The following is a 23,416-nucleotide window of genomic DNA, read 5'->3' as shown; positions in this document are numbered from 1 at the left end:
GATAATATTCTCTACCAACTCAGGAAACTAAAGACAGGACCAACTCAAGCCACTTCGATTTTTGCTTTTGACTTCAATATTTTGAAGAACTATTAGACAGGATCTATATTCATAAACTAGTTAATCTATCTGATAACTGCCAAACTAGATCACACTAATTGTAAAAACACCGACAGATTCCCATTTGCTCTAAATACCAATACTACTAATCAACAATCAATATTCAAAACATCTCCATATTCTTTGTAATGGTGATAGTGACCTATATCAGGAGCTCTGCTACTTTTTCACTACATAAATGTAAATTTTTTTACACTCTTAAACTTGCATTTTGAGCAAATTTTAGATTAATATTTAGCTTTAGATAAAATTATATAATTAATTTATTTGTAATGCTGCTCAATTTTAAATAAAGATTTATAAATTTAATTTAAATTATATATATATATATATATATATATATATATATATATATATATATATATATATATATATATATATATATATATATATATATATATATATATATGCACATGTATGTATGTGTGTGTGTAAATATATATTTATTATTACTAATAATGTAACTTACAAAGGACATCCAATTTTTTTGATTTAGATGTTTCCATCTCAATATCATTTGATATAGTGCATTTATATTCGCCACTATCATTAATATTGACATTTTCTAAATGTAGCACTTGGTCAAACTGATCAACCAAAACTTTTTTATTTTTATACCAAGCATATGTGACAGGTTTGTTGCTGTTCATAGAGCATGTGAAAAAAACAGAAGAGCCTCGATTGATATTTCCAGAAGGAAAAACTTTTAACAATGGTGTAGATAGAGCTAAATTATATTTGGTTAAAATAAAAATCAAAACAATAAAACTGAAACTAAATGCAATAAAACTGACCTGAAACTAAATAAAATCTTATCATTGTTCAAACTAAATAAAACTTACTTAAATTAAAAAGGTTCATGATTATAGTTTAATAAAATCATGAATTATGAAATATAATCTGTTTTGTAATGTTAGGTAGATAAGTGAAATAAAGGTAAGTTAGATAGATAAATAAGATAAAGGTATCTTAGGTAGATAAGTAAGATAAGGGTATGATCTTAGGTAGATAAGTAAGATAAAGGTATAATCTTAGGTAGATAAGTAAGATAAAGGTATGATCTTAGGTAGATAAGTAAGATAAAGGTATGCTAGGTAGATAAATAAAATAAAAGTATGATAGGTAGATAGGTAAGATAAAGAATAAAAAGTTACTCAAAAAATTATTTTAGCTTAGCCATATAAAAGAACCATACAAATTTAGCTAACTTACACATTTTAAGACCAACAGAAAATACTGATTTCGTATGATATTCATTGAATGCAGTGCATTCGTATTCATTACTATAAGATTTACTTATTTCAATCTGTAGAGTATCATTGTGTGTTAAATTCTTTTCATAAAGCTTCCATATATATTGCGGTGATGGGTATCCTTCAGCAAAACAAGTAAAAAAAATAAAACCATCTTTTTGGACATCAGTAATCATAGGTGTTTTAAGATCTGAACAAAAATAGCAAAAATAAAACTAAAAAAACATATAAAAATTCTGGTAAAATACAAGACCTTAAAAAAAGACAAAAAATATTCTTTATAATTTTTACACAAATTTGGTATAATAAACACATCATACTAATGATTTCTGACAAAGCAGGAAAAAAAAAACTTTTGGATAGATCCATGTCATTTTTTTAAACCATACAAAACCTACAACACATTTACAAAACATAGAACATACTTACAAAACCTACAATACATTTACAAAACCTATAACACATTTACAAAACCTACAACATACTTACAGCTCACTAATATTGTTAATTCATTTGAAGTTTTAAATCCAGCAATATTTGAAGCTGTGCAATAATAAACTCCATGATCAGAATGATGATTAACTTTACTAATCACAAAAAATTCAGAGTGAACCTCCATATCTAAATCATTTTTTATCCAAGTATAGAAAACAGGTTCTGAACTATTTACTGAGCATCTAAGTGTCAGTGAACTCCCTTCTTTAACATTGTTTGAAGGTGAGACATCAAGAAATGGCTCATCAAGGTCTTAAAAAAAAGTTTTAAAACATTCAATAAGTAGTAAACTACTTTCAATGAATTTTAATCATAAGAAAATATTTAATTTATAGTATTTTATATATATTTATTTTAAATATTTAATAGTAAATAATACTTATTCAATTATGTAATAACCGATTGTTGGGGAAACTTTATTAAGTTTTTTTTTACAAAATTATAAAATTTTACAACCAATGGAATTTCCCAACCAACCCAAGATCATTGTAATCAAAGTAAACTGCCATTTGCAAAATATACAAGTTTTTAAAATTGTTTTTAAAATTGTAAAACAAAAAATCTTTTTAAGTTTGTTCAAGTTTAAACAATTACTGTACATGTACTGTACATGTACTGTAAATGTACTGTACATGTACTGAACATGTACTGTACATGTACTGTACATGTACTGTACATGTACTGTACATGTACTGTACATGTACTGTACATGTACTGTACATGTACTGTACATGTACTGTACATGTACTGCACATGTACTGTACATGTACTGTACATGTACTGTACATGTACAGTACATGTACAAAACATTACTGCACATGTACTGTACATGTACAAAACATTACTGCACATGTACTGTATTACAAAATACTGTATTTAGTAACTTTAAAATAGAAAGGAACAACATACAATGAACCATAATAACTTTAAAACTTTGTTTTTTCATTCCTAAGACACTAAACACTTCACAGCTATATTCTCCATGATTTTCTTTGTTTATACTTTCAAATTCCAATACTGAGAAGTTGCTAAGTACTTTATTTCCATATTTCCATTGATATGTAATAGCAGAGCTGCCAGAGGATGAGCAGATCACCTGAACATAGTCATTCACACAAATCTTTTTGTTAGGATGTGTAACAATTATAACAGGTTTGTCTAAATCTAAAAATGGAATAAAAATAAAATTATTTAATATAACTACTAATAGAAACCAAATTAATAAATTTAGCATAAAAAATTGTAATAAAAGCGTAATGTAATAATTGGTGAACCAGCAGAGTCAACTTTAGTATCCATTACTGACTGAGAAGTAAACATATTTCAAAAGTCCCTAATATATGAAAATTCTGTGATTTCCTAGTATTTTAAAAAAATAATTCAACTTTGATACTTTTAGATGAAATCCGATAAATACAAAGAGTCAGATTTAATCCAACTCACAGTAACTCTAAATGATGTTTTAATGTATCTCAAAAAAAAAATTTGACAACTATTAAACGTTATCATGACCCACTGATTGACATATTACTTAAATACTATTAAATCATTTTTTTTTAATAATTGATGTTTTCCTTTATTTTTAATTTTAACAGACAATAATGAACTTACAAAAAAGAACTTTAGATAAAAGTTTAAGATTTGATGATACCAGTAGTTGCGTCGCCATAACGTCATTATAAAATTAATATAATATATAACTATTCCACTATTGCAAATTTTTAATCTCTAAAGCAAGGTGTTTATTCTGAAAAACTTAAGGTTGAAAAAATTATACAATTATTTTTAAATCTGGTGATATTTCAAGGGTTATAAACTACAGACCAATTTCCATTTTTCCAATGAGTATCATTGGTCTTATCAACAACTTCCAGGTAAGGTCAGGTTCAAGATCATCACAATCACCCTGCTACTGGTATCATGAAACACAGTATTACCTGTCGCATGTCCTGCTGCCTTGTAGGTTCGCTTTTTTTTAAGGCAGAGGCTAGAAGAAACAAATTCTAACTTAAAAATTGGTTAAATAAGTCTTAGAGATGGGATCTAAATAAAAATACTTATCTTGGGCAGATGTTAACTGCATCCAGCTACTGTATTGTAGAAGGCCTTCTAGGCAAAGACTTTAGAGGTAAGCAGAATAAATTTTTTGACCACCCTCAAACCCCTTCTTTATCTATTAAGCTCAGGTAGATGTTAACTTGTGTTACAATGTTTCCTGCCTAAGATGATGAATACTGTATCTTCTTGACTCTACTAAAAGATTTTTGCTTGTGCCTCCTTGATAGTGGCTATGCAACTTTTTCTGCTACCTCCTAATTAGGGTACAGCTCTAAAACTCAGTTTAATGATTTTGAGCTAGTAGTAAAATTTCCTAAACTCTATGGTAGCTCTCAGAGAGACTGATTCCATAAACCACAGTAAAATATAATAGTGCAATGTTGTGCATGGATGGTGTACCATCAATAGTGTAGTGTTAATTCTTTTGGTGTGCACTGTTGAAGCTACATAAGGAGCCCTAAGTTAGGACTTTGGGATAACTACTAGGACTGAGACAACTGTATAGCTCATTGCTTAGGAGGCTGTACTTTATCTATAAATGAGTCAAGTTCTCTTTAAACTTAAATCATGCCAAAAGTAACCCAAAATATTAAACATAAAAAACCATCCCCATCACTTAATTGTTTTAATACATCTTTTACAAATATTTTTTGTCTGCAAAGCAACCTTCCATCACTTGAATCTTACCTCTTTCAAAATTCACCAAACTTGCTTGCTTTTGGTGAGACTAATTTTAATTCCGCAATTCCTTTATCAGATTTTCAAGATTCCGATAGTCAAATGCTTGGCTTGGGGTATATATATGCATCAGTTTACCTATTTGTTGTAAATCTCTGTAATGATCTCTGTAAATCTTTTATCTTATATTTCTTCTTCAAACTCACCCTACCATTGCACTACATACTACTACCCTAAAGCTGACTGGGGTTAATGGGACTAATTTTATTACCTCTCTCAAGAATAAAGCTAAACTATTTCCAAAGAACTTTTCTTCTAATTTGTGTCTCGAATCTTATGGCCATACTTTTCCTTCCATTCCAGTTAAACAGTTTAGCCCATTGTTAGACATTCAAATCATTCTTAGCTTCATCTAGCTTCTATTGCTAAAGTCAAATCTTAATTAAATACTTTTAGGGCTTGTGGTCCAGACAACATTCCTATCATAGTTTTCCAAAAGTGTTCTCCAGAAATTTTTTTAAATCTCTCTAAACTATTTTATAAGTGCTTGTCTGAATCTTGTCTTCTTGCCTGCTGAAAAATGGCATCTGTGGTTTCAATTTTTATAAAAGTGTAAACCTTTTCAATTTTTCAATTTTTAAAAACCTGTGAACATTCTGACCCTTTCAACTATTGTCTGATCAGTCTTCTACCTTTGTTAGCAAAGTTACCTGTTGTTAGCTTTGAGTCTTTATTCAACAAATTTCAAACATCCCATCTTGAATTCAACTAGCTTATTGTTAAACAATCAATACAGTTTTCCATCTTCTTGCTCTATGGCTGATTCCCTAACTTCTGTGAAAGATTTTATTGTGCATTAGATGAAGGCTGTAAGGCTAGGGCTATTGCTCTTGATATGTCTAAAGCTTTTGATAAAGTTTGTCATAAGAATCTGGTTTTGAGATTATTAAATCTTTTCTTTATAACCGCTTTATTAAATTCCCTGACTCCTCAAAGACCAACCCTCTTCTTCAATTCCAGTAACTTCTCTGGTACCTCAAAGTCTTTCTATCTGATCCTGTTTTGTTTCTTCTTAGTTGAAGGTTGCTCTTGATCATTGATTTATAAACATGCACAATCCAAAAAATCAGAAAAACTAATTAAGCAATAAAAAAAAGTTGTTGAAGTACAACATAATTCTTATAATTTACATACTCCACATTTTTCCCAAGGGGTGATGCTGGTTGGCATGTTCAAATGGTGCTCAACCCTGAACATGTGACATTGGTTAGAAATTCTTCTTCTCAGTTTTATATTTATAGATTTTTATTTAATTAATTCTCCTGTCAATACTTTATGGCAAGAATTTTATTTCAAATTTCATTTTATTACATGGCAAGAATTTTATTTCAGCAATATGACAAAAAGTTAATACCGACATATGCATCAATAGCAATATATGCTGCTGATGATATCATATATTTATACATATATTTAATGTTGATGTCAAAGTTGAAGACCAGTGCTTGCTTTTATCTGAAATAATCAAAACAAACTGAGAAGCAAGCAGTTTGATGTTTTTCATATTCAATTTTACATATGTTTTGTATATTTAGATCAGGGTACAAATGATATGAAATACCATGGTGTAAAAAAGCATGGTGTATTAGGGAAAGTTGTAACCCATATTAAGGTAATTTAGTTTCGAAAGTATGTTTTTCATATTTAATTTGACTTTGCAAATGAATTGCTAGACCCGAATTCATTATGCATGAAAAATGGAGCACCAAAAAATATCCTAAAGAATTTAATGCTAATATGTTATCCATGCATTAGGTACTGCTTTTACAGCTTGGTTATTAATAATAAGGCACCAATGTAAATAACCATTGGATGATAGCTTACAACGAATAATTATCAAAGAAATATAAAACCTAAATTAATATTAAATGCTAAATGTCTGTAAAAACTGTTAAATATTTGTACAAATATATCTACGCGAGGCACAACTGCGTGAATGTTTTGATAAGTAATCAATTAACCATAATAAAGTAAACACTTTTTAGATTTTTTTAATGGTTGTGCATATGAAGCATTGTGGGGAATATTAAAAGTCATGTCCTGAAATTCATTTTTCTGAAAACCAGCCATGGGACTGTGGAATGGGCTGACATAGCAGTAACTCTTCTTATGAAATGTTTCTACACTGCATGACTTATTCGTTGTTCTTTCTGTCCCAAAAATAAATAACAGCACATAACTCCAACTCTATACATAAAAACTTTTTTTTACTTGAGAAGACATCCATGACATCCAAACTTTAATTGCAATTGATGTTAAAAGACGTTTAATTGCAATTGATGTTAAAAGATGTTTGCAACAAAAACTTTAATGGCAATTGATAGAATGTTAAAAGATGTTTGTAACAAAAACTTTCTAGTCAATCATTTTGGTGGACACTAAACTTGGCAGTGGAACAATACCTGTTAAAAAGTGAATCCTTTTAAAAGATGTATTTCAATAATAAAATTAAATTAAATTTCAATAAAAAATTTTTTCTCTTATATTGAATTACTACATCAACGCAATTTAAAAAAAAAAAAACTTGATTGTTAAAAAGATATTTGGAGGATACTTAACAAAATGATTATGTATTTAATGCTTAATGTGTCATCTTTACACCCACTAATGTGAATTTATTTTCAATTCTTCATTCAATCAATGAAAAAGTGGTTAAACATCTACCAAGAGAGAGTGGTTGAACATCTGCCAAGAGAAAGTGGTTGAACATCTGCCAAGAGAGGTAAAAACTTATTTAATTGCTGATAAAATTGAGATTGACAAACCTAATGAAAGAAATTTTTCCTATTTAACAGCAAATTTATCAGGTATTCCTCCTCATTATTTTTAGTTGAAACTTTGTAGTGCAATTATGTTATTTAGAAATTTAGATCTTTAAAATAATTATATTGATGCAGAGATATAGACCGATGTTTCTGATGGTACACAGGTATTTATTCCTCGAACTCAGTTGGCTCTATCAGATTTTAACTTATCTTTTGGTCTAAAACACCTCCAGTTTTTTGAAATATCTATTAAAGATCAAACATTTGCACATTTAACAGTATGTTTTTAAGCTTGATAAACATACAATACCAAGGTATGGTTAATGTAAAGTATTATAAAAAATATGTTATATTTTCAAATGTTTTTGAAATAAAAAGTCTTTAAAGTACAAAAATTTGTACTTTAAAGACTTTTTATTTCAAAAAGTAATTATTTGTATTTTTTTAATTTTAAGTATTTTAATGCCTTATTTTATATGTACTTTGTTGTATAATAAGTTACATGACAAATATGTAAAACTAATATATAATGCTAGCCAGCCAAACAATGTTATTTATATTGGCACATATATTGTTACTTAGCAGCGTCTATTTTAGAGCTAGATTGTGATACTAGCCCTTTTTTCAAGCAATAATAATATATAATAATGCTGAATAAAATTAGTTAACATATAAATAGATTTTACTTATGTTTCTATTTTTTTAGTTTTGGCAGGCTATACTTGGCTTACCTTCTTGTGGTGCCTGCTGTTATAATTTCATAACTGATGTTGTATATTTTACGTTATTTACTAAAGGTCAAGATAATACTTACTACATTGATACGCTAACAATGATAGTTATAATAAGGCAAAACTACTAAGCAGATTTTAAATTAAAAGCTTGTTGTGCATTAGATATTTCAGATAACATATAAAGTTAAATTATTATCATTGATTTATTTAATTATAACCCGTGTTATGGGTCGCTAGTAACTAATTAATACTCCAAAGAAGAGATCTCAAATTTCAATTACAAAATAAATAGTTTACTAAAAAAAGCTGCAAACATATTTAATTGCTTCAACAAAACTAGAAAGTACAAAGAAATATAAAGAAGCAATCTTAAGCGACAAGGAAATTAAAAGAAAAAATAAAACACCTGTAAAATGATTTGTCGCTCTTATAAAATGTAGATCGTAATTAAAAAATGAAAATGATATAAAATTCAAATTTATTTATTTATAACAAGAGCTACTTTAAATAAAACAGTTTGCTTCTAACTCTGCTCTTATAAAATTAAATGTCAAAGTCATACCAAAGACTTGAGCGAGTAATAAAGTAATAGAGTACTTGACTATAATGGACTTGAACAATTTTTTTTTATTTGCAAATGCTTGTACTTTTTATATGTAAATATTTTAAATAATGAATTTTAAAATAAATAAATACATTTAAAAAAAAAAACTGTCAATTTTTATTTGACATTTATCTGTTAAATACTGCAATTTTTATATTTTATTAATAGAAGCAAACGTTCTATGACTTAATAACTTGACACAATGGAAAAAATAAAGATCAAATTTGAACTAACTTCATATAAATTACTTTCAATAAAAACATGTTTACAATGTTTCTTACATTCAACTTTCATGGTTATGTTGTTTGAACTTTTCATACTCTGATTTTTAAAAGCAGTACATTGATAAGTGCCAGTATCATTCCTCATTGCATTTATAAAGAACTTGGTTGCAGAAGTTCCTTAAAATAAAATTTCAATTAACACTTTATAATATGTTTAGTTTATGTTGTTTAATACAAATTTATATGCAATAACCATATGCTAAATATGTTTAGTTAGAAAATTAAAAGCAAAAATGTACCAGCAATTAAGATGCCATTCTTATACCATAAATAGTTAATTGGTCCTAAACGCTCAACTTCACAAGTAAGCACAGCTGTGCTGCCTTCTTCGATTCTATCAAAAGGCATTATGTTTAACACAGGAACATTCATAGCTAAAATAATTGAAAATTTAAATAAACATGTTCAAAAGATAATTCTAATGGAAATTTAGTTTAAATATATTATACCAGGTTCTATAATAGCAGTACTGACTGAATGACTTTTAACTTTATTTGAGACTTGGCAAACATAAATTTCATTTTCACCAATATTTGCATTTACAACTAATTGTGTTTCATTTGAAAGGGCACTATTTTTATAAAACCAAGTGTAATTAGGAGCAGGATTTCCATCAGCAGTACAATTAAAGGTAACAAGTCCTAATATTTCTGACTCAGTTATGACTGGCTTATCAAGATCTTAAAAAAATTTTTTTTTAATCAAAACCTTTATAATTCCTTTTTATAATTGTTTCAATAAATGATAATATAACAATAACAATAATAATAATAATGATAGCAATGATAATAATAACAACAACAACAATAATAATAACAATAATAATAACAATATTAATAATAGTAATAATAACAATAATAATAATAACTATAATAACAATAATAATGACAATGATAATAATAATAATAACAACAATAATAGTAACAATAATAATGATAGTAATATACTCACACTCAACATTAAGCAAGTAATCATTTGAAAACCTTTCTGTATATTGGTTAGACGTTTTACATTTGTACAAGCCATTATCTGTTCTATTTGTATATACAATTGTAAAAAACCGCGATGATTCAGGTAGAACTTCATTATTTTTGAACCATGTATAATTTACTGAATCAGAAGAATTTTCATTACAAATAGCAATAGCTGTGTTCCTCTCTACGATTGAATTAGATGGTAGAAATTGAACTATAGGACGATACATATCTATAAAGCATATTAAAGAATTTTTAAATTTTTAATATTAGTACCTAAAAATGACTGGGACTAAAGTTTCTCTACCTCTTGATTTGGTATAGACTACTGTCATTATAATTGTGATGCATTATGACAAATTCAGACTTATTATTACTTCTGATTTTTTCATACACTAAATTACTAATTTATGAACAGGTTTAAATTGTTTTTATACAATCTTTTAATTATGTCAGACAATCTATAATTTATCAAATAATGCATTTTGCGAAAACATATTGCAGAAACAGATGATACAATATTAAATACTAATATAATATAATTAGGAAAAAGAATGTGTTAAATCTATATTTTTATAATAAATAATTATTTAAGGTTTAGAACTAAAATTTAAAATGAATTAAAATAATTAAATGTTATAATTCTTAATGCTGCAGTAGATTAATAGTAGAATTTATTTTAACATTATTTACCATAGTTATCTCTCATAAATGAATTAAAAACATTACCTATAATATTACTTATGTAATAATAATATAAAGATATTACCTATGTGAAAAATAATATTACTAATGTTACTAATGTGAAAAATTATATTATTAATATAACTAATGTGAAAAATATTACTAATGTTACTAATGTGAAAAATTATATTATTAATATAACTAATGTGAAAAATATTACTAATGTTACTAATGTGAAAAATTATATTATTAATATAACTAATGTGAAAAATATTACTAATGTTACTAATTTCATGATTAAAAATGTTACCATATGCAAATATCAAATATAATGAGATAGAAGCCTAAGGTAGTGTAAACAAGAAACTATAAAAAGCCGTTTAGGATTCTAAACTATTTTGAACTTGGCCATTGAGAAATTAATAGGCCTGACATCTGATATTATAAAAGTCACTTTTTTATGAGCAACTAGCATAAAACCACCTTGCATACCTTTCTAAAATCTTCTAAACTCAAATAGTTTTTATCAAAAACTATTGTATTGATTATGATGATCAGTTCTTATCAATAAGATTCAATTCATGTTATAAAGAAGGGGGAGGGTGATGAGAAAAGTAACAAAGCAATTAAGTCCTTTTAATTTTTTGAAGCAAAGTTTAAAAAACACTTTGATAAAAAATCACATAAATTTAATCACATAACACCCTGCTAGTGTTAGGATATTGTATTTGGATCCTAATTTTATTTTATTATAACTTAAATCACCTTCAAGAATTTTCAAATGATAAACCTTGTCAAAAGATCTCATTTTCATGGGTGTATATGCATAATTACTGATGTCATTATGCATATTATGTGTGTATATTCGTATAGACACATACATATGCATAATGACATCAGTATGTATATATATACATATATATATGTATATATATATATATACATATATATATATATATATATATATATATATATATATATATATATATATATATATGTATATATATATACATATTTATATATATATATATATATATATACATATATATATATGTATATATATATACATATTTATATATATATATATATATATACAAATATATATATATATTTATATATATATATATATATATATATATATATATATATATATATATATATATATATATATATGTATATATATATATATATATATATATATATATATACATATATATATATATATACATATGTACATATAGAGAGAAAGTAAAAGATTCAGAATAAAGATATATAAATATCTATAGAAAAAAAGAGGGAGGCAAAAAAGTAATAAAAATCACATTGTTGTAAGAATAAAATTAAGTAGGGGACAAATGTAGGTGAAACTCCTTCCTCAATATATAAAAGCCACAATATATTTACCAATGATGTTTCAGAGAGCCTCATAAAAAATGGCTAGCATCACTTGTCAGGGATGAATCCTTACTATCTTCATCATCCCTGCAGCCTGTATGTCTATTACAAACATACTTAAATGAGGAAGTAGATTACTCAAAAACATTTCAAAAGTAAAAAAATATATTACCTGATACATAGGCAATCACATGTTGATCACAGCTTAATCATAAGCCTAATATGGTTGAATCTTCTTTAAAGTTGATTGAAGGACTATTTCTTATTAGCCTTATTATTCCTTATTAGCTGTGACGTTTTGGATTAACCAATTATTCACTTTATATATTCATATATGATCTTACATTCTGAACATCTTTTCAATAACAAGTTGAAAAACCTCAAACCAACAAGAAATGACTGTTCTCAAAATCCGGAGAAATTAGTTGACTTATTGGTAATGGGACATTTTACATGAAGTTTTAAAGAAAGCTAACAAAGCAAATGTTTGCTCATTATCAACATTGGGTATTTGAAAATACAAAGAAAAATGTTAAAACAATAGTTTATTTTTGAAGAAAAAGAGTTCCAAATTATTGCAGCTGCAATAATTCATGAATTACACAGTACAAGCCATTTTAAACATAAAATCCATTAACCCTGTTTTAAAAAAACTTGAAATTTTGATCAAAATAATCAGTTTTTAAATTATACCATGTGAAATTGTGACTCAAAAAAACTCAAATAACTTGATATTAAAGGTAAAAGTATATTATAAACTACGTTATAAATGCGTGAGAAAAAAATTGGAAGACTGTGTACTAAAACAAGAATACTAGAAGCAAGTTTGAATATTAAAAGTAAGTTTAAATACTAAAAGCAATTTGACTACAAACATAACAATGTCCACTAAAACTAAGCTAAAAAAGAAGAATTGTGATGAAAACATTGCACATTAGACTACTCTAATCAAAAGAATGGTTAGATTAAGCAAGCATAAAGACCTATGTAAACAACAATGTTGCAAGTTAACTAGAACTAAATAGTAAACCAAAGGAAGCAAAGCCAGCATTTGAAAAAATCAAACTGACATTTAAACAATGCTGCTTTAATTTGGTTTGGAAAGTTTAGGTGGCAAGGTGGTAAATAAAGTCACTAGAAACTTGAGAGTAGTAAATGACATACAAAAAAATATTAACATGAAACAATAAAAAAAAAAATTATACATACAATGAATATGAATAACTTTTGAAGCTTTTCTTGACTCCATTTCTCCATAAATCTCACAAATATACTCTCCTTGACTCTTTGTTGTTACAATTTGAAGAGATAAAATTGAAGAATTGCTAAGAATGATGCTGTTATGGCGCCAAGTAAAGATAACCTTGGCAGATGATACACATTTTAATTCTATGTTATCTCCAACCATTATAAAAGGCAATGGATGCAACAATTCAATAATAGGCTCATCCAGATCTATTATTAAAATTGAAAGAAACATTTTTCGTTTAAAAAGCATTAACAATTATTTTTTGTCATGGGATTACAATACACACACACACACATGGGAATACAATACACATACACATGGGATTACAATACACACAAACATGGGATTACAATACACACACACATGGGATTACAATACACACACACACATACCAATTTAATTTAAAAAATGTGCTCAAAATGTCAGCATTGATGATTATGTAACTTTTTTGTATTTAAAAAAATTTAGAAGCGATTGCTAACCTGTTAAGACTTTAAAAAGTGGTTAGGCAGACATGAGCTGAGTATAGGAATTTAAAAATGCTAAAATCTAAATTTTTTGAATGATTCTGTACATATGTATACACTTATATACAAATAGAAATTTCAATTTCATCAAAAATATTATGAAGAAAATCAATTGATTAATATATTTTTGGTGAAAACAACTTTTCATACAATCAATATCTAGATGTTGAAAAAAAATTATAAAAAGTATTAAAAAATTGGGTACCTAAATTAAACCTTATACTTAGACAAGAATTTAATAAAGTTTGCATTAAAAAAGCCATTTTTTTTGGCAATTCTTTACTGGAATCTATGGATTTGTGCAAAATAAACAACATTGTGATGGAAGTAGGGCTTGCAAAGTTAACACGTTAAAGCACTAATAATTTAACGCAAGTTAAAAAAACTAATGCAGATCAAATTTCTAATTCATAAATTTTTTTGGCGATTAGATTAGATCATAAATTTTTTTGTCGATGCTAATTTTGGTTAGCATCAAAAAATAATTTTTTAGCATTAAAGAAATTTCTATAACACTTTCATATTTCTAATCAATGTTTACTTATGTGATGATGTCATTTTGCTTTATTTGTCTCAATTATGTCTCTCTTACCTTATACTTTTTGTTTTCGAAATTGTTTTGATCGCGTTGTTGTTTTGTCAATAAATTTCTTAAATTTCCAAAATTTTAATATCTTATCCTGATGAACTTTATTTGTTAATAATTTAAATTATGGGTTCAAACGGCAATCAATCTATCCTCAACGGAGCCTTTATTTTTAAAGACGAGTCAAAAAAATTGGTTATCTGTAAATATTGTTCCAAAGAACTTGCATATCACTAAAGTCTTACAACGCTTCAGTATCATTTTATCAATTGAGGACAGTATTAAATTACAAAATGGTGTAAATATACAAATTTCTGCAGATAAATCAAAGGAAATTACGGAAGCCATTGTTTGAAGATGAGAAGAAAAAAAAAAGATGAGAAGAAAAAAAAAATAGACCTCATAAACATGGCTACTAGTATAGCAATTATCTGTGATCATTGGTCTGTCAGTTACCTTGGTTTAACATGTCATTTAATAGATAACAACTGGATGTTGAACTCATTTGCCTTAGGTGTTCATCAAACATTGGACTGAAACACCAGTGACAATGTTTCAACCCACATCAGAAATATTGCAGATGAATGGGGTTTATTTGAAAAAATGTTTTCTATTGGTACTGATAACGGTAGAAACATTGTAAAGGCTGTATCAAGTTTTCCCTTCAAACATCTTCCATGTTTCGCACATACCGTTCGGCTAATTATAAAATCTGCCATTGAGGAGACTGCATTTGACATAACACTAGTTAAATGTCACAGAATTGTTGGACATTTTAAACATAGTCCAGGAAATAATATGAAATTACATGAAAATCAGATTGACCTCAACCTGCCACAAGAAAATCTAGTTCAGCATGTTGTTACAAGGTGGAATAGCATGTATGATATGCTGAGACGTATGTTGAAACATAAAAAAGGCATCACAGTAACACTTGATGAGCAAAACCATCACTTACAGACTTCGACAGAAAGAGAGTGGGAAAAAATGGAAAAAATTGCTGATGTTTTGCAACCATGCAAAGTGGCTTCAGATTTGTTAGGTGGTAATAAATATGTATCTAGTTCGGTGGTTTTACCAATTATATGCCTTTTATCACGTGAAATGGTTATTCAAGATGATGATCCTCGTTACATCACGCTAATTAAAGAAAAATTTGTACATGAAATGGAGCGCAGACTTAATGATTTTTCGAATGATAGTTGGTTGCAAATCTTGTCAGCATTAGATTCAAGATTTAAAAATTTATCATTTATAACTTCAAATGAAAGATCAAATGTCTGGCAGATTATCGAAGGTTCTTGAATCTGTTCCAGACCTCAGACCAGTATCAATAGAACAAGAACCAAAAGAGGTGAGCATTTTGTAGTAATAAATATGATGTTGTTTTTTTATTGAATAAATCTAATGGCATAATAGTGGATTCAAAATTGCATTTATCAAAATACCCTTTTTTCATAGATAAATTCTAGTTAAATAATATCAATATGCTTTATTTATGGTAATATTTGAATAATTATTTTGCCGCAAGTATCAGCAAAAAATCTTAAAATGACATTCAATCTATCAGATCTGGATGAAGCTGATTCCCCAAGTGAAGATGAAGTGAGTCAATATCGAAAAGAACCCTGCGCCAAAATGGATTCAGATCCTCTTCAGTGGTGGAAGCTACATCAAGGTTCATATCCTCGATTAGTAACAAGTGCGAAGAATTATTTGTCAGTTCCAGCGACTACAGTTCCATGTGAAAGACTGTTTTCAACCGCTGGATTCATTGCAGACAAGCACAGATCATCTCTACTGCCAGATTCATTGAACATGTTATTATGTTTAAAAGACTGGCTTTAAGAAATTTTTTCAAATATTTTATTTTTATTGGTAGTATAAGAAACAGTATAAACTATAATCAGAACTTTTTTATGACGTTTTATCATATGCATGCAAATAGCTCAAATGATTTTAAAAACTTTTCCTGTTTGTTTCTTTTATTTATTTAAATTATAGTGTTCGAATAATTGCGGGATTAATTATGATCAAAAAATTTTTTTCTAAACAAATGCAAATGTAAAGGATAAAGTGGACCTGTTGAGCTCAAATTTTTTGGGAGTTGTTTTTTTAACATTTGCCCTAAATCTAGAGTGTATGGTATTTTAGATTTGAAAATTTCCTTAAATTGACTACCCCTAATATAAATATATATATATCAACCCTTGGAATTAGGAAAAATGAGGTCGGCAAAAATTATTTGATACAAAGGTCTAACCATAAAACGTAGAAAAGACGCTGGCAATTTTTTGCCGATCTCAAATACTTTCAGGTCAGCAGTTAGGTCGGCATTGCCGAATGCCAACCCTAATTCTGAGGGTTGATATATATATATATATATATATATATATATATATATATATATATATATATATATATATATATATATATATATGTATATATATATATATATATATATATATATATATATATATATATATATATATATACATATATATGTGTGTGTGTGTATATACATGTTGAAGTTAATTTAAGATTAATAATGAATAAAGCTAGTTATGTTTCCCTTAGCGTACTTCTGCCAGAAACAAGTTACATCCAAAGAAATATTGCCAAAATTGTCAAAATTTTTAAGGTTACAGTCAGAAGAATAAATTCTAAACTTAAAATAAAAGTCAAATTAGAAGCGCAGAAAACAGGCTCCTGTGGCAGAGTTACAAGTGCTAGAGATGACAGAAAAATAAAAAAAGTTATTGAACAAAATTGTAAGATACAAGCAATAAAACTGAAAATTTTTTTAAAAGAACAAGGAACAAAAATTTTACTTGGAACTATAAGAAGGAGAAGTTATGAGTTTGGATTCAAGTGTAGAAAGCCATTGAAGCCAAAACCTACGCCTGTGATAATAAAAAACATCTTGCATGGGCTAAGAAACACTCTACTTTTTCTCAAGATGTTTGGAATAAGGTAAATTTTCTATTTGTTTTTTCCTGAAACATAAACAATTAATAATTTAATATTACAAGTTTTTAAAAGATGTTTTTGCATTAATATCTTATCCCAATTCATTTTATTAATATTTGAAATATTATAAAATACCAATATTTATTGCTTTAGGTTGTATTCAGCAATGAATCTACCTTTGAGACTTTGGAAGACAAAGCCACATTCGTCTGCCACAGACCAAGAGAACAACACAAGCCAAAATGCATTGTAAACACTGTAAAGGACCCAGCATTTATAATGGTTTGGTCATGCATATCAAGTAGAAGTATCAGTCAACTTTACATTGTAAAGAGATGATGAAACAAAATCAGTGCAAAGACTGTCCAACAGACTAGCTTTATTCCACAGATATAAGAGTGGTTTCCTAATGGTGAAAAACTAGTTTTTATGCAAGATAGTGTTCTTTGCCATACTGCAAAATCCATGAAGACCTCTCTTGCTAATGAAAATAATGAGCTACTTGATTGGCCTGGCAATTCTTCAGATATGAACCTTATTGTAAATCTGTGGGTGCTTGTTACATGCGAAGTGCTGACTTTGCATTTAACAAGTAAACAGAAACTCACAGAATGACTGATTTAAGTATGGCATTGAGATCCAGATTTTAAACCATTGACCACAAAGTGTGCAAACAGTATGCTAAGGCATGTCAAAGCTTTTTTAGAGTTGAAAGGTATCGCCAGCAAGTATTAGGTTTCATAATATGCTTTTTATATATCAATATATATAAAAAAAAATTGAAGTTGTGATTATTTGTAATGAGCTTTGGACCAAAAAGATGAAAAGTTAAATAACCGCCATTGAAAAATTGATTTTGACAAAAGTACTACTATGTATTACATAGTAGTACTTATGTCAAAATCAATTTTTCAATGGCAGGGTGAACTTTTTTCAAAAGATATGCAAATAATAGTTTACTTCATGCTTTTTAGGTAAAAGTTCATCAAACTACAGTACAGGAGCATGGGGTTGAAAAAAGTCACAACCCTAAACTACTTGCTTCCTGATGAACCTACTGATGGAGAAACAAGCTGTTGAAGAAAACTATAATTTAGATAAGTGTTTTTACTAATTTATTATTGCTTAGTGTGTATTCTACAAATAGTGTATTCTACAAATATTATGTCAGTGTATTCTACAAATAGTGTGCTCAATGTTCTTTTAGAACATTGAGCACACTATTTGTAGAATACACTGACATAATTTATATATATATATATATATATATATATATATATATATATATATATATATATATATATATATATATATATATATATATTAATTAACGCGGCCACAACGCGTAGTTGTGGCCGCGTTAATTAATAAAAATGAACATATAAAAGAAAAAAACACTGATTATTGTAATTGTAAACAAAAAATAGATTGCCCTCTAAATGGAAAATGCCTTTCGAAAAATGTAATTTACAAGTGCATTGTTTCCTCACAAAACAACCCTGATAAACAATATATTGGCTTAACCGAGGGGGAATGGAAAAAACGTTATGCCAACCACAAACAATCGTTTAAACACAAAAAATATTCAAAAGAGACTATGCTGTCAAAATATATTTGGGATTTAAAAGAAAAAAATAAAAATTTTAATTTACAATGGTCTATTCTAAAATCTGCCCCTGCCTATAATAACATTTCCAAAAAATGTATGCTATGTTTGCAAGAAAAATTTGAAATAATTACTCATTTAAATCAAGAAAATTTATTAAATAAAAAATCTGAATTAATTTCTAAATGTAGGCACGAAAATAAATACCTCTTAAAAAATTATAAAAACAAATGACCAAATTAAACTATCCCCATTCCAAAGAAAATTATTTCAATTATTACTTTCTGTAACTTCCCATTAACAAAAAAATATGGTAATTAAAAATTTTTTATAATAATTTATAACTTCCTGTAAAATATTTTTTTCTATAAATTGAATTTTTTGAGATTTAGTAACTCTTCCTGATGATCCAGCAATGGTGAAACTTCAAGTCGAAGATAAAAGTTAGATAAGTGTTTTTTACTAATTTTATATATATATATATATATATATATATATATATATATATATATATATATATATATATATACATATATATATATATATATATATATGTATTCATAAGTTTCATTTTTAATTGGTTTAACTCCATGTTTATTGGTAAACTAATTAACATTGTTAATTGGTTTAACAAAAACAGAATGCATAAGTATGTCTATTTATTATTTAATTACTTACATGAAACAACCAGCTGAACTGCTTGTGAAATTAACTCATGATCATCCAGAACTTTGCATTGGTACCTACCACTGTCAGTCCTTTTTACAGCTTTAAAAAATAGCATTTGTGAATTACCTACAAAAGTGAATAAACAATCTATTGCATTTTAGGCAGAAACAAAAATAGTTTTAAATAGTATTAAATATACAAACAGCAGTATGTGATAAATTGCGGTTAATGCGACATTTACTAACATGAAAAGCTTAATACAACATTTACCAACAAGTATCAATGTGTCCTTAAACCATTCAAATTTGTTTTCTCCATTTGTTTCACAAGTCATAACAACTGAATCTCCTTCTTTTGGGAAAATTGAAGGATTTATTTTTAACACAGGTTTACTAGTACCTAAATATAACAAAACAATAGGTTAACAAAACTATTTTGTTTTTTATTCTGACTTTAGTTTAACAATAAGTAAATAAGTAAATAGTAAATAAATAAAACTGACTTTGTTTTTCAAAAACAGTACTAACAGATTTCTCTCCAAACTCATTTTTAGCAACGCACTCATACTCTGTAACGCTTGACTTTGCAACTTCTAAGACAGTTTGATCAGTTATGAAAATGCCATGATAGTACCATGCAATAGAGGGGGGTGGATTACCATTTGAAGAACAATTAAGTGTAAGATAATCTAATGTCTCAAACATTTTTATTACTGGTTTGTCTAAATCTATAACAAATAATAATTATTCTTTAAAATATTTCTTCAACTAATTTATCTAATCCATAAATAAAACATACTTAAATATTAATTAATATACTTCAACTTTTTAATGACTCTTCATAAACTTTTATGATAAATCACTAGGTTAAAATATCCAGTACTTGCCATGCACTTAGCCATTGCTACTTTGGCATTGCTATTGGCTCACTAAAAAACATGCAGAACAAAAAGTAATTGCTAGAAAGTTCTGAAATCATGTCAGAAAAAAACTCTAATATTGGCATTATAACTAAAAAAAAGTTTGACAATTGTAACTTTAAAAATAAAGGCACATGGTTTTTTAAGAAACAATGCAGCAACGATAAGAGTGCATGGAGAGTGTTAGATATTTTTTCCTAACTCTTATTACAAACTCAAATTGTTGTGTAGAAGAAAAAAAAATGCTTTTTAATATTTTGAAAGGAAATATTTTTTTTTCCAACAATAAGTTTATAACTTAAACAAAAACAAATAATAACATAATCTTTATTAGATAAATTTATGAACAAATATAATAATGAACAGTTATAATAGAGTACATTAAATAGAGTATAATTGCTAACATAACTTTATTCTAAACATTTTAGGTTTCTTAACAACAAATCACTATAACTTTTTTTGTGCAAGAACTATTTATATGAATCTTTTGTTTAAATGGTTAAAGTAACAAAGTAAAAAACTTTAAACAAAAATATATATAAAAACATATATATAATATATATAAAAAAATATATATAATATATAAAATCTTCTTTACTGAAATAAAACGTTCTTCTAAGATAAGATAATTTAACAATAGCATAATCCAGCTGTTCAATAAGGGTTTGCTTTTCTTTTACTTTTTGCCTGAAAGCATTGGCTTTGGGGTTGTCAATTAATTACGTCATGTATTTTTTAACCAACCCCACCTCCCCTCATAATGCATCATAACACTTAATTGACCCTCTCCCCCAAATATTATGCAACAATTTTCTCTCTCTCCCCCCCCCCAACTCCTAAAGAAATTTTTTATAAATTTTTTAAGGAGGAAGGGGGGAGGGTCTTGGAAATTTTACAAAATACAAAACGATTTTAAATATAATAATGTCTACAATTTTCTGAGCTTCTTTGAGTTAATTAATTAGTACTTTTCAGTCTGTTTAATGTTTTTTTTTCACCCCAATAGCTCCGTGTGAAATAGTATAAACTAACATTGCTATCCTAAACATGATACCAATTTTAAGAAGCTTTTCTTCCAATATTTAATACATGCAAAATAATATATAGTACATTTTAACAAATAACATATACATTCAAAAAATTTTACTTTATTAATATAATTTTCTCCTAACTTGCAACGTTAGCGTGGCCAAGTGGATTCTGCTTCAGGCTAGTAAACGGAGGCTTCCAGGTTCATCTCTTGGTATTGACATTGATTTAATTTTTTTTAGCTAGGTTGCTTTTTTTTGTTGCTGCAAACTTTTGTGCACAAACTAAATAAAGATCTGTACTTGGACTATATAAAGTCAAAACGCAAAAAGTGCACTGCACATAGACTTTTACAGCCATAACAGTCCGTTAACAGGCTGTAACTACTCTGTTAACAGAGTGTACACACCAAATAAGTAAGATTTAGGTATAGTTGATTTTACAACATGTAGATACATCAATTGAGGGTTTTGGTTTGGTCAGACTTTTAATTAAAAGAAAGTCTTCCTTAGATTTAAAACTAAAAAAAAAGAAATGTTGCATCACAAAATCGAGCCCCCCCCCCTCCTCCTCGTAACAAATCATCACAAAATTGCCTCCCCCTTCCCCCTGAAAGCGTGACATACTTTGTGAACGACCCCTTTAACTAATAATTCCATGGAATTAGATACTTCTGCTTAAATGCTAAAACATTCAATTTAATTGTAACGATACACAAATATCTTTTTTCTCTTTCTTTTTTTACACCACTTGTGATACACAACTTGTGATGAGCTTTTTTTACCTTAACTAAGTGATGAGCTTTTTTTCCTGTGTTCTTAGTAATAACATTTTCCCTTTTATTTTCATCTAAATATTGCACATATCGAAAATGAGCTAAATTGTGAACATCCTGTTTTGATGCAGTTATATGGTTATAAACAGTGCGCTGACTAATCAAAGAGGTTTGTTGCATGTTCTCAATAAAAAGCTATTTGTGCACACTAAAACCTCACTCAACAGCACACTGACTGTGAGATAAAGTAAAAACTAGGATACAGATTTTCCTTAACAATTCAAAATGTTTGTATTTATTCAAATAGGACATTAAAAACTTATCAAGGCACATTTTTACGCAATTGAATTGCTTGACCACTTCCTTTTTTACAATTACAACAGATTTTGGTAAAAATCTTAAAACTGTTCTTTGGCAGAATCAGCTGTTTGAGCAGATATCAAGTTTGATTTATACTTTTAACTTATTTACTGACCAAAATGAGCAAATCCAACAAAGAAATTGGACTCACTTGCTCTGTAACCATTTAATTTGTTTTGTAACCATTTTATATTGTTCTTTGTAACCATTTTATTTAGGGATAAACATGCTCAACCCTCGGAAATAGAAAAAATGAGATCGGCAATAATTTGCATCAGGTTGGCGAAAAAAATTTGATACAACGGTCTTACCATAAAACATTGAAATGAGGTCAGCAATTTTTTGCCAATATCAAACACTTTGAGGTCGGCAGTCAGCATTGCCAAATGCCGACCCTAATTCCAAGGGTTGCATGCTGTATTTCGCACTAACATATACTTCAAAAGACTTCTTTCTTGCAGTTTTTAAACAATTTTAAACAGCATAGTAATCCAGTCTTCTTTAAATTTGCGTTTTGCAGTTTCTGTAACATCTTTAGAGTGTAAAATAAATTTGACTACTGTTACAAGGTGTATTTGATTAGCTGGCAATTGATTTTTCTTTTATGACACATCAAACCTGA

General features: G+C 27.6%; 1 protein-coding gene across 2 annotated transcripts in view; it reads right to left on the bottom strand.

The window, feature by feature from the left end:
- Nucleotides 1-23,416, bottom strand: part of LOC101236066 (hemicentin-1) — a 166,173-nt gene that overhangs the window by 64,044 nt on the left and 78,713 nt on the right. For both annotated transcript variants that reach the window (XM_065788290.1, XM_065788291.1), the window contains exons 20-31: nt 20,214-20,438; nt 19,982-20,110; nt 19,721-19,837; nt 13,314-13,559; nt 10,003-10,257; nt 9,501-9,731; nt 9,291-9,425; nt 9,049-9,168; nt 2,778-3,032; nt 1,863-2,120; nt 1,333-1,563; nt 590-847 (exon numbers count right to left, since the gene is read on the bottom strand). In XM_065788290.1, the coding sequence (XP_065644362.1) occupies nt 590-847; nt 1,333-1,563; nt 1,863-2,120; nt 2,778-3,032; nt 9,049-9,168; nt 9,291-9,425; nt 9,501-9,731; nt 10,003-10,257; nt 13,314-13,559; nt 19,721-19,837; nt 19,982-20,110; nt 20,214-20,438 (2,460 nt within the window). The remainder of the gene's footprint in view (nt 1-589; nt 848-1,332; nt 1,564-1,862; nt 2,121-2,777; nt 3,033-9,048; nt 9,169-9,290; nt 9,426-9,500; nt 9,732-10,002; nt 10,258-13,313; nt 13,560-19,720; nt 19,838-19,981; nt 20,111-20,213; nt 20,439-23,416) is intronic.

The sequence above is a fragment of the Hydra vulgaris genome, chromosome 01 (genome assembly GCF_038396675.1).
Source record: "Hydra vulgaris chromosome 01, alternate assembly HydraT2T_AEP".
Classification (NCBI taxonomy): domain Eukaryota; kingdom Metazoa; phylum Cnidaria; class Hydrozoa; order Anthoathecata; family Hydridae; genus Hydra; species Hydra vulgaris.
Note: the sequence above shows the minus strand (reverse complement) of the source record. Positions and strands in the feature narration are given on the sequence as shown.